The 14,861-nt window shown below is 35.4% G+C and overlaps 1 protein-coding gene across 1 annotated transcript in view; it reads right to left on the reverse strand.

The window, feature by feature from the left end:
- Window positions 1-12,029: 12,029 nt before the first annotated feature.
- Window positions 12,030-14,861, reverse strand: part of dsd (attractin-like protein dsd) — a 54,168-nt gene continuing 51,336 nt past the window's right edge. The window contains exon 26 of the mRNA XM_089646733.1: window positions 12,030-12,210. Within this exon, the coding sequence (XP_089502859.1) occupies window positions 12,030-12,210 (181 nt within the window). The remainder of the gene's footprint in view (window positions 12,211-14,861) is intronic.

Genomic DNA, 14,861 nt, shown 5'->3' on the forward strand with positions numbered 1-14,861 from the left:
ATAAATGACGCCTATTGATGTTAATCGCAATCTGCATTTGTTGTGTTTTTGATCGACCCGTACTTAGAGTTTCCTTCCTTATTAATTTAACCGGTCAGCAACGTAAGCAGATATACACGATAAAATAACGATAGCAGTCAAGTACAATAAGCGTGTTTACACGTCAACGCGTGTGTTTCCACAAAAATCGTCATAACTCCGTTATTCTTCTAGTGACATCCCTAAAACAAAAAGTAGAATATTCGTATTGAATGAAGCTTCACATCTCTATTCAAAGTTATCCATAGAAACCCGTAAAAAGACCTACTCAGTGGAAGCAAATTTTACCCGCCAAATCGTAAAACGACGCCAAGAAAGCCGTTTGACGTGCCGACCCGCCTCGCAAGTTTAATTATTTTTTTAAAAATATATTTTGTATGAAATGGTCAAAAAGTGAAGTGACAGAATTGTTTATTGTACATTTGTACGATGAAATAAGTGTTTTTTTTTTACATTATCCGTGATTTTAGTATCGTTTTTACATAAAACATTACAGGTGAGTCATTTTTACAATTTTTTCATGTTTCCATTCTAAATTTAAATATTTACAAATGTTAATATTTATTTATGATACAACAATTTGAAAGCCTATTTTGTAACCTTTCTAAAACAGTTTTTACTATTCGGCTCCGTTCAGTAATGTTTCATTTATAGAGCTTTGATTGTGAGGCGGTAATAACACAACGTTTTCGTGAAATTGACATTTCGGTAAAGACATCTTAGCTTCAAGTTCGCGAAAAGTCGGAGGGGTTAATATTAAAATTAATTATTTATAATCTTTCACATGGAAATACTTGCAAATGAAGGTTAAACATATATTTTACCAAAAATACTTAAAATATGCGCTAAAAACATTCAGGAAATACATTTTTTTCTATTTTGCTACAAAACGCTAAATTATGCCTCAAAATGCTATAAAACGCTAAATTTCCAATTGTTAATGCTAAAAAATCTGAAAATTAATGCTAAATTTTGCCATCTCTACCCATAGAGTCAATTTGATTGCTTTTCGGACCAGCTTGTATGGTCTCATAGAAATGGTTGTTTCTCCTTTACTGTCATAGTGAGAAATATGATGATCTAAACGGTTTTAAAAAGAGAAAACACTACACTTTAACTAAGTTAACTACAGTAGAATTAAAATGTGCAACTCTATGAAACCAACAAAGGTTTCGACTGCAATTTGAGAAAAATTTATGAATTTTCATAAATTATTTTTATACCAAACAAAAAAGTGAGAAAAAACAATGTTTGTAAAAATTTTGTCTAATAAAATGGAATGTTTTATATAATGTTGATATCAGTAATTTTAGTTACAATAAAAGTAAAGTGATACTTTTTTATTTATATGACAAAAAAGTGAGGTGATTGTAATGTTTATAATACACTTGTTAAAATGTGCATTTTTTTTGTTTTTTGTAATTTTAGTTCTGTGTTTAGCAAAAGTTGCATTAAAAATTTTAATATTTCAAAAATTATGTTTTTTTCTGACAATAAGATTTAAAAGCTTGTTTTGTCACTTTTAATTTTTTTTTTAGTTTTCGGATATGTTAAGAAATATTCCATTTATTTGGTTTCATCGCAAAGCGGAAATACACTCGTAATTCTCTGACCTTCTGACAGCGTCTTTAAGAAAAATAATGGTAAATATGCCAGAGGCCTGAGGGGTTAAAGGGGTTATAGTAATAAGGTCACAATATTATTAAAACTGTTTTTATTATTAATTACAAAATGTACTGTGAAAAATATAATATAACAAATAAACACGGCGCACTCTGGACTGGCAACACTAACCTATTAATGAATACATCCCACTCCACTGTACTGTACTGTACTTCACTGTACTGCACTTCACTGCCAGGGAAACAAACAGGGCAGTTGACATTCTTTCAAGGGAACTAATATATATTATGTATCAGCATTTACAAGGCAAACAACATTATTATCCATACGCATAGAGATTTGGTAAGTTCATTCATGATCATTATGTAATTACGTTAAACCTCGGTAATACTATTATAAACCTTGATGATATTCATATAAACCTCGGTAATACTTTTACAAACCTTGGTGATAATTATGTGAACATTGGAGATAATTAAACAAACATCTAAACCTTGGTTGATATTCATATAAACCTCGGAAATACTATTATGAATCTTGGTGATATTTATATAAACCTAGGTAATAATTAGACAAGCCTCGGCAATTCTTTCATAAATCTTGAAGAAATTCAAATAAACCTCGGCAATATTTTTATGAACCTTTGTGAAATTTATATAAACCTCGGTGATAATTAAAGAAACCTCAATATAAACCTTGGTATGTAATACGTTTATGAACCTTGTTGATATGAATATAAACCTGGTTGATAACTAAACATGACCTGTGATACTGGTATGAACCTTGTGGTAATTATATAAACCTCCATGATATCTGTATTAACTTCATTTACATTTTTAAAATATAAACCTCGGTATAATATATATAATTTAAAGGTGAACAACTCCAGGCCCCAACAAATAATAATACATAGTAATTATATAAACCTTACACAACTAGGCCTAAATCTTCCCTCGATTAGATAAATTATATAAAAAACAAGATCAGTCCAAATATTAGAATGGTACTATGAGATTCCTGGAGATGATGAAAATATGTGTAATGTACTATTTACACTGATAAAGAATACACTAGAAGGGGACTAAAACAAATACTATGAAACAACAGTGCCCACTCGCTATATTTTTTGATACTAAACTTGTAAATGAAAACTAATAAATTTTCTTTGATTTTCATTAATTATCTGCACATTAATTTATAACAATCGCTAAGGAGTGATTGTTACTGTGGTATAGTTGAAGCGGTGGTTAAATTCTATGTTCATTTTGCTGTTTGATCAACAATTTGTAGCCTGAAACTAGAAATTTTGAGGTTTATTTAAAAAAAATTGTGAACACCACACAAAAGTCCTGACTGCCTGAAGCCAGTTGGACGATGGGATTTCCAATTGGAGTATGTACGGGATGGAGAGGGAAGGGGAAGGTCTGTTCAGATTTGGTCACTAAAGATGTGTATGTGATACTAGAGACCCGACCGCCCCAAACCATTGAGACTTGTTTCGGTTAGCATACTCACAACGCCCATTGACATTGTACTAGGGATGTGATATGAAGCAACATACGAATATGTACGTCTTTTATCAGGGATGTGATGCGACGCAGCAGTTTGGGAAGTCAAGTTTTGTACTGCAATGGTATGTAGCCTGTCTGTTTGTGTCACAATGCGAAAATTGATACTTGATACCAACATATCACACCCAAAGATGATAATTTTTTATTACTGATTTTCATGAATAAAATTTACAAAACGCTTGTCCTGTGATAGGACGTGTTGTATCATGAACCGTTGAACCATGTTTCCAGCAAGTGTCCGTCAATGTTATCAATATTACCGCTTTAGCTATACCACAGATGAAACAACAGGCCCTTAGTGATGTAATAACAAAGTTGCAGGTAAAAAGTTTTGTGAGAGTCTGGTTAACTTACTTACCAGACTATTTGATATGGAGTAAGTTTTGATTCAGTAAAGAAATATATGTAAAGTGTATTCTATACCAATGACAGCGTCCATAACATCATACAGTTATAACCACTAGCTAAACTCAAGTGTTACGTATTGTCAAATAATGATATTTATATAATAATAGTGTCCGGAAATCCCCAGAGAGCTACAAGAATGGAAAGTATGTATATTTGTTGGTGTTTCCATTACAGTTATAATCTAAGCTATATTATATAATATTATGTACAGTATTGTTTAAAGTTTTAAATTAAATAAAGGATTATTTCGAATGAGGTTATTGCAAAAATTATGTTAAGTCACATTCAGATCTTGAAACAAAAGTAGAAAACATCGTTTTTTAAATAAAAGGTCACCCATCATTGAAGTAATGTTACAATAACAGCCCACCAAAAGGTTCAACGTCATTGCACTAATATTGTAACAGTGTCTACCTATACAATATAACTATTGGCTAACAGTCACCAAAAGAGGTCGCCATCATTGAAGTGATGTTGTGGCAATCTTTCCAATTACACCCACCAAAGGGGACACTATTATTGCAGTAATCTTGTAACAGGGTCAATAATTACAATTAGAAAGGGTGGCCATTGTTGCAATATTGGTACCCCATTAGTGGTGCAATCATTGCAGTAATCTTGGAACAGTGGCAACCTTTACAATCGCAACAACAAAACAGGTAACCATCATCGCAGTAATGTTGGTGGCGACATTTACAATTATAGATTCTGAAAAGGTCAATATCATGGAAGTAATTTCGTAAAAGTGGCAAAATTTACAATAACAGCCAACAAAAAGGTAACTATCATTGCAGTAATGTTGTAACAGTGACCACTTTTACAATGACAGCTACCAAAAAGGTTCATTAGTCATCTTTGCAGTAATGGTGCAAAAGTGGCAAACTTTATCAATTTTTTACAATGACGATCTTCGGTAGCTATAATTGGAAAAAAAAAGATGTACAGTTACTTTTGTATCAAAATTGAATAATTTGAATCAATTGAATGGAAAAATAATTATTGTTCATTAATAAAATGACAATACAATAATTTTTAGTCAGTTATATAATATTAAAAAAAAATCAAATGCACAAGAATTAGGAACTGTAACAGAATAAAATGATCTACATAATAGCAATCTACATGGTAGTTAAATTTCAAGTGGTTGTATGTAAATTTCACAGGTATTATGATATTGCAAATGATAACTCTACACTCTCGGCAAGATTACTGGAGTAAGCAATGCACCAAGTGATACCAACCCTGATTCACGGAAGTCATGTATAGAACTGACAGGAAGGACAAAACATGATAAATGTGAATGCAGTAGAAATGGAATCCCTGAGGTGTACGACTGGTAAAACAATGTACTACTGAATTATTAGATCTGTAAAAAACAAGATTGAGACAAGGATACTTTGGACAGTTTGGAAATCGCGGATGGATGGAGAAAGGAGCGTCAGGCGAATGTATGATGCACAGGTAAGTCAGAGGAAGACATGGCACATTCAAATTAATCAAATGCTTGTGTCGGGCCATGTCGAGGCAAGAGCCGTATGACAGAAGAGTGCCGCATGAATGTAACAAATGAGTTGCGGCATTCAACCTCTGTTAGTTGTGAGAGTGTAGAGCCGGCGCAAGAATAAGATATGTCGAGGCAAGAGCCGTATAACAGAAGAGTGTCGTATGAATGTAACAAATGAGTTGCGGCATTCGACCCCTGTTAGTTGTGAGAGTGTAGAGCCGGCGCAAGAATAAGATATGTCGAGGCAAGAGCCGTATAACAGAAGAGTGTCGTATGAATGTAACAAATGAGTTGCGGCATTCGACCCCTGTTAGTTGTGAGAGTGTAGAGCCGGCGCAAGAATAAGATATGTCGAGGCAAGAGCCGTATAACAGAAGAGTGTCGTATGAATGTAACAAATGAGTTGCGGCATTCGACCCCTGTTAGTTGTGAGAGTGTAGAGCCGGCGCAAGAATAAGATATGTCGAGGCAAGAGCCGTATGACAGAAGAGTGTCGTATGAATGTAACAAATGAGTTGCGGCATTCGACCCCTGTTAGTTGTGAGAGTGTAGAGCCGGCGCAAGAATAAGATATGTCGAGGCAAGAGCCGTATGACAGAAGAGTGTCGTATGAATGTAACAAATGAGTTGCGGCATTCGACCCCTGTTAGTTGTGAGAGTGTAGAGCCGGCGCAAGAATAAGATATGTCGAGGCAAGAGCCGTATAACAGAAGAGTGTCGTATGAATGTAACAAATGAGTTGCGGCATTCGACCCCTGTTAGTTGTGAGAGTGTAGAGCCGGCGCAAGAATAAGATATGTCGAGGCAAGAGCCGTATAACAGAAGAGTGTCGTATGAATGTAACAAATGAGTTGCGGCATTCGACCCCTGTTAGTTGTGAGAGTGTAGAGCCGGCGCAAGAATAAGATATGTCGAGGCAAGAGCCGTATGACAGAAGAGTGTCGTATGAATGTAACAAATGAGTTGCGGCATTCGACCCCTGTTAGTTGTGAGAGTGTAGAGCCGGCGCAAGAATAAGATATGTCGAGGCAAGAGCCGTATGACAGAAGAGTGTCGTATGAATGTAACAAATGAGTTGCGGCATTCGACCCCTGTTAGTTGTGAGAGTGTAGAGCCGGCGCAAGAATAAGATATGTCGAGGCAAGAGCCGTATAACAGAAGAGTGTCGTATGAATGTAACAAATGAGTTGCGGCATTCGACCCCTGTTAGTTGTGAGAGTGTAGAGCCGGCGCAAGAATAAGATATGTCGAGGCAAGAGCCGTATGACAGAAGAGTGTCGTATGAATGTAACAAATGAGTTGCGGCATTCGACCCCTGTTAGTTGTGAGAGTGTAGAGCCGGCGCAAGAATAAGATATGTCGAGGCAAGAGCCGTATGACAGAAGAGTGTCGTATGAATGTAACAAATGAGTTGCGGCATTCGACCCCTGTTAGTTGTGAGAGTGTAGAGCCGGCGCAAGAATAAGATATGTCGAGGCAAGAGCCGTATGACAGAAGAGTGTCGTATGAATGTAACAAATGAGTTGCGGCATTCGACCCCTGTTAGTTGTGAGAGTGTAGAGCCGGCGCAAGAATAAGATATGTCGAGGCAAGAGCCGTATAACAGAAGAGTGTCGTATGAATGTAACAAATGAGTTGCGGCATTCGACCCCTGTTAGTTGTGAGAGTGTAGAGCCGGCGCAAGAATAAGATATGTCGAGGCAAGAGCCGTATAACAGAAGAGTGTCGTATGAATGTAACAAATGAGTTGCGGCATTCGACCCCTGTTAGTTGTGAGAGTGTAGAGCCGGCGCAAGAATAAGATATGTCGAGGCAAGAGCCGTATAACAGAAGAGTGTCGTATGAATGTAACAAATGAGTTGCGGCATTCGACCCCTGTTAGTTGTGAGAGTGTAGAGCCGGCGCAAGAATAAGATATGTCGAGGCAAGAGCCGTATAACAGAAGAGTGTCGTATGAATGTAACAAATGAGTTGCGGCATTCGACCCCTGTTAGTTGTGAGAGTGTAGAGCCGGCGCAAGAATAAGATATGTCGAGGCAAGAGCCGTATGACAGAAGAGTGTCGTATGAATGTAACAAATGAGTTGCGGCATTCGACCCCTGTTAGTTGTGAGAGTGTAGAGCCGGCGCAAGAATAAGATATGTCGAGGCAAGAGCCGTATAACAGAAGAGTGTCGTATGAATGTAACAAATGAGTTGCGGCATTCGACCCCTGTTAGTTGTGAGAGTGTAGAGCCGGCGCAAGAATAAGATATGTCGAGGCAAGAGCCGTATAACAGAAGAGTGTCGTATGAATGTAACAAATGAGTTGCGGCATTCGACCCCTGTTAGTTGTGAGAGTGTAGAGCCGGCGCAAGAATAAGATATGTCGAGGCAAGAGCCGTATAACAGAAGAGTGTCGTATGAATGTAACAAATGAGTTGCGGCATTCGACCCCTGTTAGTTGTGAGAGTGTAGAGCCGGCGCAAGATATGTCGAGGCAAGAGTCGTATGACAGAAGAGTGTCATATGAATGTAACAAATGAGTTGCGGCATTCGACCCCTGTTAGTTGTGAGAGTGTAGAGCCGGCGCAAGAATAAGATATGTCGAGGCAAGAGCCGTATAACAGAAGAGTGTCGTATGAATGTAACAAATGAGTTGCGGCATTCGACCCCTGTTAGTTGTGAGAGTGTAGAGCCGGCGCAAGAATAAGATATGTCGAGGCAAGAGCCGTATAACAGAAGAGTGTCGTATGAATGTAACAAATGAGTTGCGGCATTCGACCCCTGTTAGTTGTGAGAGTGTAGAGCCGGCGCAAGATATGTCGAGGCAAGAGTCGTATGACAGAAGAGTGTCATATGAATGTAACAAATGAGTTGCGGCATTCGACCCCTGTTAGTTGTGAGAGTGTAGAGCCGGCGCAAGAATAAGATATGTCGAGGCAAGAGCCGTATGACAGAAGAGTGTCGTATGAATGTAACAAATGAGTTGCGGCATTCGACCCCTGTTAGTTGTGAGAGTGTAGAGCCGGCGCAAGAATAATATAACTGATCAAAATACAGTTCCCTAAAATGCACAGATCGTCGATATAAATAAATAAATAAGCAAAGAAATCTACAAGACTTAAAGGTAATGTATTTACAAGTTTTTTTAATAAAGTTTTATATATTTTATAAATATCGGCTGATTAAACCGATTGAGGATAAAATTTCTGAACTCATATCTGGTAATAATAATTACATGTAAAATAAACCAACTTTTGAGCGGTTATTTAAACAATCTGTAGTTAGATAATAATAATATGTTGGTTCGGATAAAAGTAATAATTTATTGCCAAAAAGGTAATTAGGTACAATTGAATAATATATTTGACTCGGAGATAAATTCGTTGAATTGAGTAAAAATGTAATAATCTATCAGATCTTATTATCTATTAAAGGTTGATTCTCGCAAAAAGAAAACAAATAATACTGTTTTTGTTGATTCTAAAACATCCCTTACATCAGATGTCGTCATTAAGGAAGGTTGAAACACATGCACACACTAATTTACATCCCGGCATGAAATTTCTTAAGTTTGGGTTTTTTCATCCTTAGCTTTGATCATCGTCATTTATATATTTTGACATTTGGACAGTCCGCGTTTAGTGCCGATTTTCGGCCCGTTACTGCTTTAGATCAAGCTGTGATCAGCTGACAAGGATAATAACACGATCAATACGCTTGACAGCTGGTCGCAATTTGATAAAAAACTGCAACGGACCAATCGACGTTTTGGAAAACATTTAGATGTGAAAAAATTCAAAATGGTGCTGATCGACAATTTGATCAGTCACGGCAGTCACCAAATGAGATGATACTTTGAAACAAGCCAACCTAAATGGAGTTTTACAGGCTTAAGGTGAGAATCTACCTTTAATATTCTTCCTAACCATCCTGTATATCAGCTCAATATTGTATACAGGGTGTTTCGTATCCTTCTTTCATGCATTCATCTAACCTAGAATGATTGTTAAGTGAAAATATTTACAGATGAATATGTAACGAGTATTTGATGACTAAATAAAGATTGGGATATTCTAAAACAGATTTTCTACTCTAAATTACAATAAAAGTGACATTGGAATGTTACCAAATATACATCCAGTGATTTTATAAACCGTTGAATAAAAGAACACATTTTGAGGTTAGGTTTAAGTCAAAATGAGCTACAGAGTTTACACTGTCATTAATATTGCTTGCCTTTTGAGGGTAGTCTACATATCAGTTTATATATTAATGAGTTTTGTTCTAAACCCCGACCTAATTTGTCCATTTGGTGATGGCAGAAATAGAATTGATATGGAGTATCATAATATCAATATAAAGACTACCCTCTTAACAATAATAACACTAAAGTAGAACACAATTTTTAATAAAACATAATACTATTATTAATATTAAAATGAGTCGGTTAATGATAAAATTAATGAGAAATGCATTTTGTTTCCATTAAATTAATGTCTTATTATGTTACTTAAAACAAAACATTTAATGAGCAACAGAATCAGACTTACAACTCAACTTAATAATGCAACGGGCAATATTCGCAGTTATTACTCTCAACCAAAATGATGATGGCCTCTTAAATTTGAGTGCAGAGTAAAATTCACCAATAGATTTGTCGACCACAAAATTCAGCCAACTCATGCGAGTTATTTATGTTACCTAGTACAGTTTTGCAGAAATTCAAATGTGACAAAGTCATCAAACGGCCATTTATCACCATTTTGTTTTGATATTTGAAAGGTCCCCGTTGAATGCTTCTTCTAGGTGTGTTTCAGGTTTCTATCAAATTGTAATAAGCTGACAAGCTTAGCAACATGATAGTTGTCCTCTTCTGCTGATCACAATTTGTTCACAAGCTCAAATGGACATAGAATGGGTATTTAACGGGGACCTTGGGCGGGGAATGGCCATTTCATGACAATGTTACATTTGAATTTCTTTGAAACAATCGGTCCTAACTTACTTAGGGCTTTGTTAACTTAAAGGTAAAAGTTTGTTACAATTTTTTTAAAAATTTAAAATAGCTAAATAGTAATGCAAAAAAGTAATATTTGTTTTTATAATTGTAGACTTTGTGGTTAAGTTCACTGAAAATTAGACATTCATTATCATTTTACATGGTGTCCGGAAACTAGTGGACCAAGCAGGAAACTGGTGAATCTACATCACATTTGCAATAGGTTACATAGGTAACTATTTAACCTTGTTTTTGTTTCATCACTTTTAATGACTCTATATAGCTTTTTAAAGGTGTGTTTAGTTGTCATTTTGATGAAATATCATGGAACCTATTTTCAAAGATATAAACGTTTAAAACAAAATCTAAGTGTGTTAATATCATTCGGTGTTCATTCTGTATTAAAAAGACCCGTACATTTGAGTTATGCCGACTTTATGCACTTTTTCTGAGGCCATCACTATTTTCATAAAGAGAACAAATAAAAAAACAAATCTTTCGATTAAAATATAAATAATAAAAAAAAAATACTGATTTAATACGAGAAAAAGAAATACAATTTGGGTGGTAAAATGACTCCTAAAATGCTTTCTAATACAAAATAAATTATTTATTTTTACGTACTCAATTTTCGATTTTTAGAGTTTTACGTGAAAAAATTCTTAATAATTATTACTATTATGAGAATAAAGCTAAGTTGCCATTTGCGAAAACAAAAAAAATTATAAAATTAATTTGTTGCAAAATTGTTACATTGTCTTTTGAATAAAATAATGCAAATTGAAACTACTGCCAGACGATATCATAAGAATGAACAGTAAAGCTTCCTAATAAGCTTGCAAAATACACTATACATAATAATATAATAATTATTGTATGTATTGGAAAAAAAATTAGTTATCAATACAATATGCATTGCATAAATAATGTGTCACTGTGACAACAATCCGTCCCAGTAAAATATACTTCATCGGTTACAAATCGTCTATAACGTTGTCACAACGAGGCGGACACGCCTTCAAGATCACTTCACCACGATTTGTCATTGAATAATGTACAATCAAATCACTTTGTCACTCCCCGAGTACGCTTCAATAAGCTGACGATTTTCACTTCCTAAACGCTAGCTACGTCACAATGATTTATAATGAACACATCTTCATTGTTATTGCACTTTTTGTAACATCTATTTAGCCTTGAGCAGTGTGGTCTAATTATATGTACTTGATATTGACGGTCATTAGGCAGAAGCTACATATATTATTTAAAACAACAACTACATAATGCTTTGTGAAGTTAAATAAATAACAGCACCAGTAGCTCATTTTCTCATAAATGAGAGTGAAGGAGAACTCACACAAAAAGCTAATCTAAAGTGAACGCTCAAGCGTTAGCGTTAACAGCAAATCTAGAAAGAACTCTCACTCGCTGAACAGTAGCAAATTCAGAATGAACGCTTAGTGTCAGTGTGACCAGAAGCAAATCTATAATTAATGCTCAAGCTTCAATATGACTAGTAGCTCCATCAAACAGCAAATCTAGAGTGAATGCTCCAACACCAGTAACTTAATGTAGTACGAAAGCTCAAGCATTAACGTGAACAGCAAGTCTAGAGTGAACGCTCAAGCATCAGCGTGGTCAGTAGCTCAAGTTTCAGCGTGATATGTAGCAGCTCAATTACATAGCTAATCTAGAATGAACACTCGAGTGTCAGCGTGAACAGTTGCTCAATCTATAATAAATATGCTCAAGTTTCAGCGTGACAATAGCTCAATCAAGTAGCTAATCTAGAATGAACTCTCAAGCGTCGGCGTGACCAGCAGCTTAAAGAATCAGATATCCGGTGTAGACAGGAGTTTTAGTGATCAGGTTGGGGAGGTTGGTTAGTAGCGCGCTCAGCATCAGATGCAGGTGTCGGGGTGCTGCGAGCGCCCCTTGCCCCGTTTGAGGCGCGCCTCGGTAGCGTGCGGCGCACCCGGGGTTGAGGGGCGAGGGGGGGAGCCCAAGGTCACGAGGGCGGAGGCCACGGCCAGGCCTGCCGGCTGGCCCAGGGGGGTGTACCTCCCACCGCCCGTGGGTAATCTGAAAATCAATCAATAGTAGAATGTTAGATGTGTGTAAGAGTTTTTTTTCATTTGTATGAGAGTCCCAACTCAAAGGTTGGGAAGTATGTGGCTATTCAGATCTGGTCACAAAACATGGCTAAAGCCATTTCAAGTTAAATTTAGATCGTGAATGGTAGTCTTTCCCCGGGCAATCACATAAATAGTTTTCGAAGAAGTGACCAAATATGCAGTAAATTACAATCTATTGAATAAGTACCGTTTACAACCTGTTGACGTAAGATTACTTGAATGTATTGAAAACTAGAATACAAACACCATACACATCTCTAAGTATTTTGCTTTAACCACTCAGAACATTAGATCGTCAAAAGACGTAAATATGATAATAGCGGTCAAGACATTAGAACGTCTTTTCACGTAAACGCGCGAGATTTTACAAAAATCGATTTATTTCCATCACTAGTATACGGATTGCCATGATTTAAAAAACAGAGTATCGATAATGAATAACGCTACGCGTCTGTATTCAAGAATATCTATGGAACGTAGAGGTGCATTATCTAAGCCGATTGGATCTGTCATCTTGTTCGTTCATAATTTATTGCGTTTCTAAATAATTTATTAAAAATATTTTAGTTTAGACGGTTAATATTTTGAGGTGACTAATAGTTTTTAATTATATTTCTTCAATATATAAAGTGTTATTTCTTTATGATACTCAGAAAAAAGTACATTTTTCACAGCTTTGAAATAATGGTCAGCGATTTTTACATATTTTTGACGTTTTCATAAAATGTATATTTAAAAACGCAAATATTTACGTATAACAACACAATACGATAGTGAATTTCATAATCTTTCCAAAACATTTTTTAGAATGAGGCTACGTTTCCCAAAACGTGAGTTATGAAGCTTTTAGCAAAACTCGTAAATAACACAAAAATTTTCACGTTTTGACAGTTCTCAAAGGAACACACAGTAAATAAAAGTCTTTGTCTGAGAGGTTAATGTAAGATGGCGATATGTACAAGAATATTCCCAGATAAAAACAAAAAATTAATCATGTTTAAAGGGTCTAATAGCAAAATATCTACTTGATCGATTGGTGTCATATATATATATACATGTACCATATTATTTAATTAATATCATTCCTCAAAATAATAATAAGGAAACATATGAAACGCTTGCTGCGGTTTAAAGCCAATGAATCCACCTAGATTTCGTCAATTAACCCATATTTTTAGGTTCTATAAATTTGGCACATTATGGCAAGCCATCTCTCAAAACGTTTTTTCAAACTTTGATAATATGCAAAAAATTATCTATGACAACCACATACCTACATAGTAGTTTCTATCATAGAAAACGAACTAACTAAATAAGATGAATTATTTATTAAAATTATATCCCTGAAGAACGTTTGACATTTATGTATGGCCGCTGAAGAGATAAACCGGCAGAAGTGTTTAATGAGCATGTCTTTGCGCCCGAAGCAAGGGAAATTTTTCCTTACTTATTGTGAAATTGACCAAACATTTTCAAATGGCAGAATTGTTTCTTGTACAGATAATCAAATTCATTGGCCTGTCTGAGGTACATGAGTGGAAACGATCTTATGTAAATTGGCAAAATTCCATTTAAAAAAAAATCAGTTTATTTGTTTATTTTCGCGAAATAGACAGTTTATATTTTACCAGTTTGTACATGAGTAGTACATGTAGCCAAAATAAACTAATTACATATGGATTTCTTTCTTGTGACTGTACCTCTAACAAGACACCATTATAAAAAAAATATATTAAAATTTATGAGAATTATGAAAATTATATAAAAACAAAACATTGCTTGTGAAAAGTAAGAATTTTTTTATGGTGCTTACTTTGGTGTAATTGAAGGTGTCATATTGAGTTCACACTTCTAGGGATTTTCTGTTCAGAGCACGCGGAGATAATGTATTACGATTTCAGTGGATGAGTTGGAGTATAATATAAATACGAATTAAGCAGATAACAGAGACGGGGTCAAGCTTATGACAACAAGTTTTAACAACATTTAAATGATTTCTGCAGCAGAGGACACTGTTTGGTTTGCCAGTCGTAGTCCTTATTTATTCCACAGCACATCTACATATTGTATGAATGAATATTATTTATGTGAAATATTGGCAGCATTAATAACGGTGGACATTCATATACTTGATGGCGGTGTTTTGTATATTTATTAAGTATTTCCAAACAAAGCAATACTGAAAAATTGATGCGTGACTGCTCAATAGTTTGCGACGAAATTACCATGCCAAACAAGATTTCCGTAGAAGCATTACACAAAACAATGCCCGATTTGCTCAGCAAAAACTCACCTATGGGTGGATATACAATTTTTTTCTCAGGTGACTTTCGTCAAATAATAATAATTGGATGACTTGTATAGCGCCGTTTTTGTGCAAAATCACCTCAAGGGCGCTGTACAAACTTATAATACATCTCTACAGTGATCTATGTTATTACTTAACTATTTATGGAAATAATATACAGTACAATACTTACCTGGTAGGTCACTTGAGATTAACACTAAATTAACATTATATAATTGTTTATTAGCGAAATTTAGATACAGGATTTAGGACTTACTTGGAAAATTGAATATAACTGGACTTTCTCTTAG

Source organism: Hesperophylax consimilis, chromosome 25, assembly GCF_061612785.1.
Source record: "Hesperophylax consimilis isolate HC1 chromosome 25, BYU_Hcon_1.0, whole genome shotgun sequence".
Taxonomy (NCBI): domain Eukaryota; kingdom Metazoa; phylum Arthropoda; class Insecta; order Trichoptera; family Limnephilidae; genus Hesperophylax; species Hesperophylax consimilis.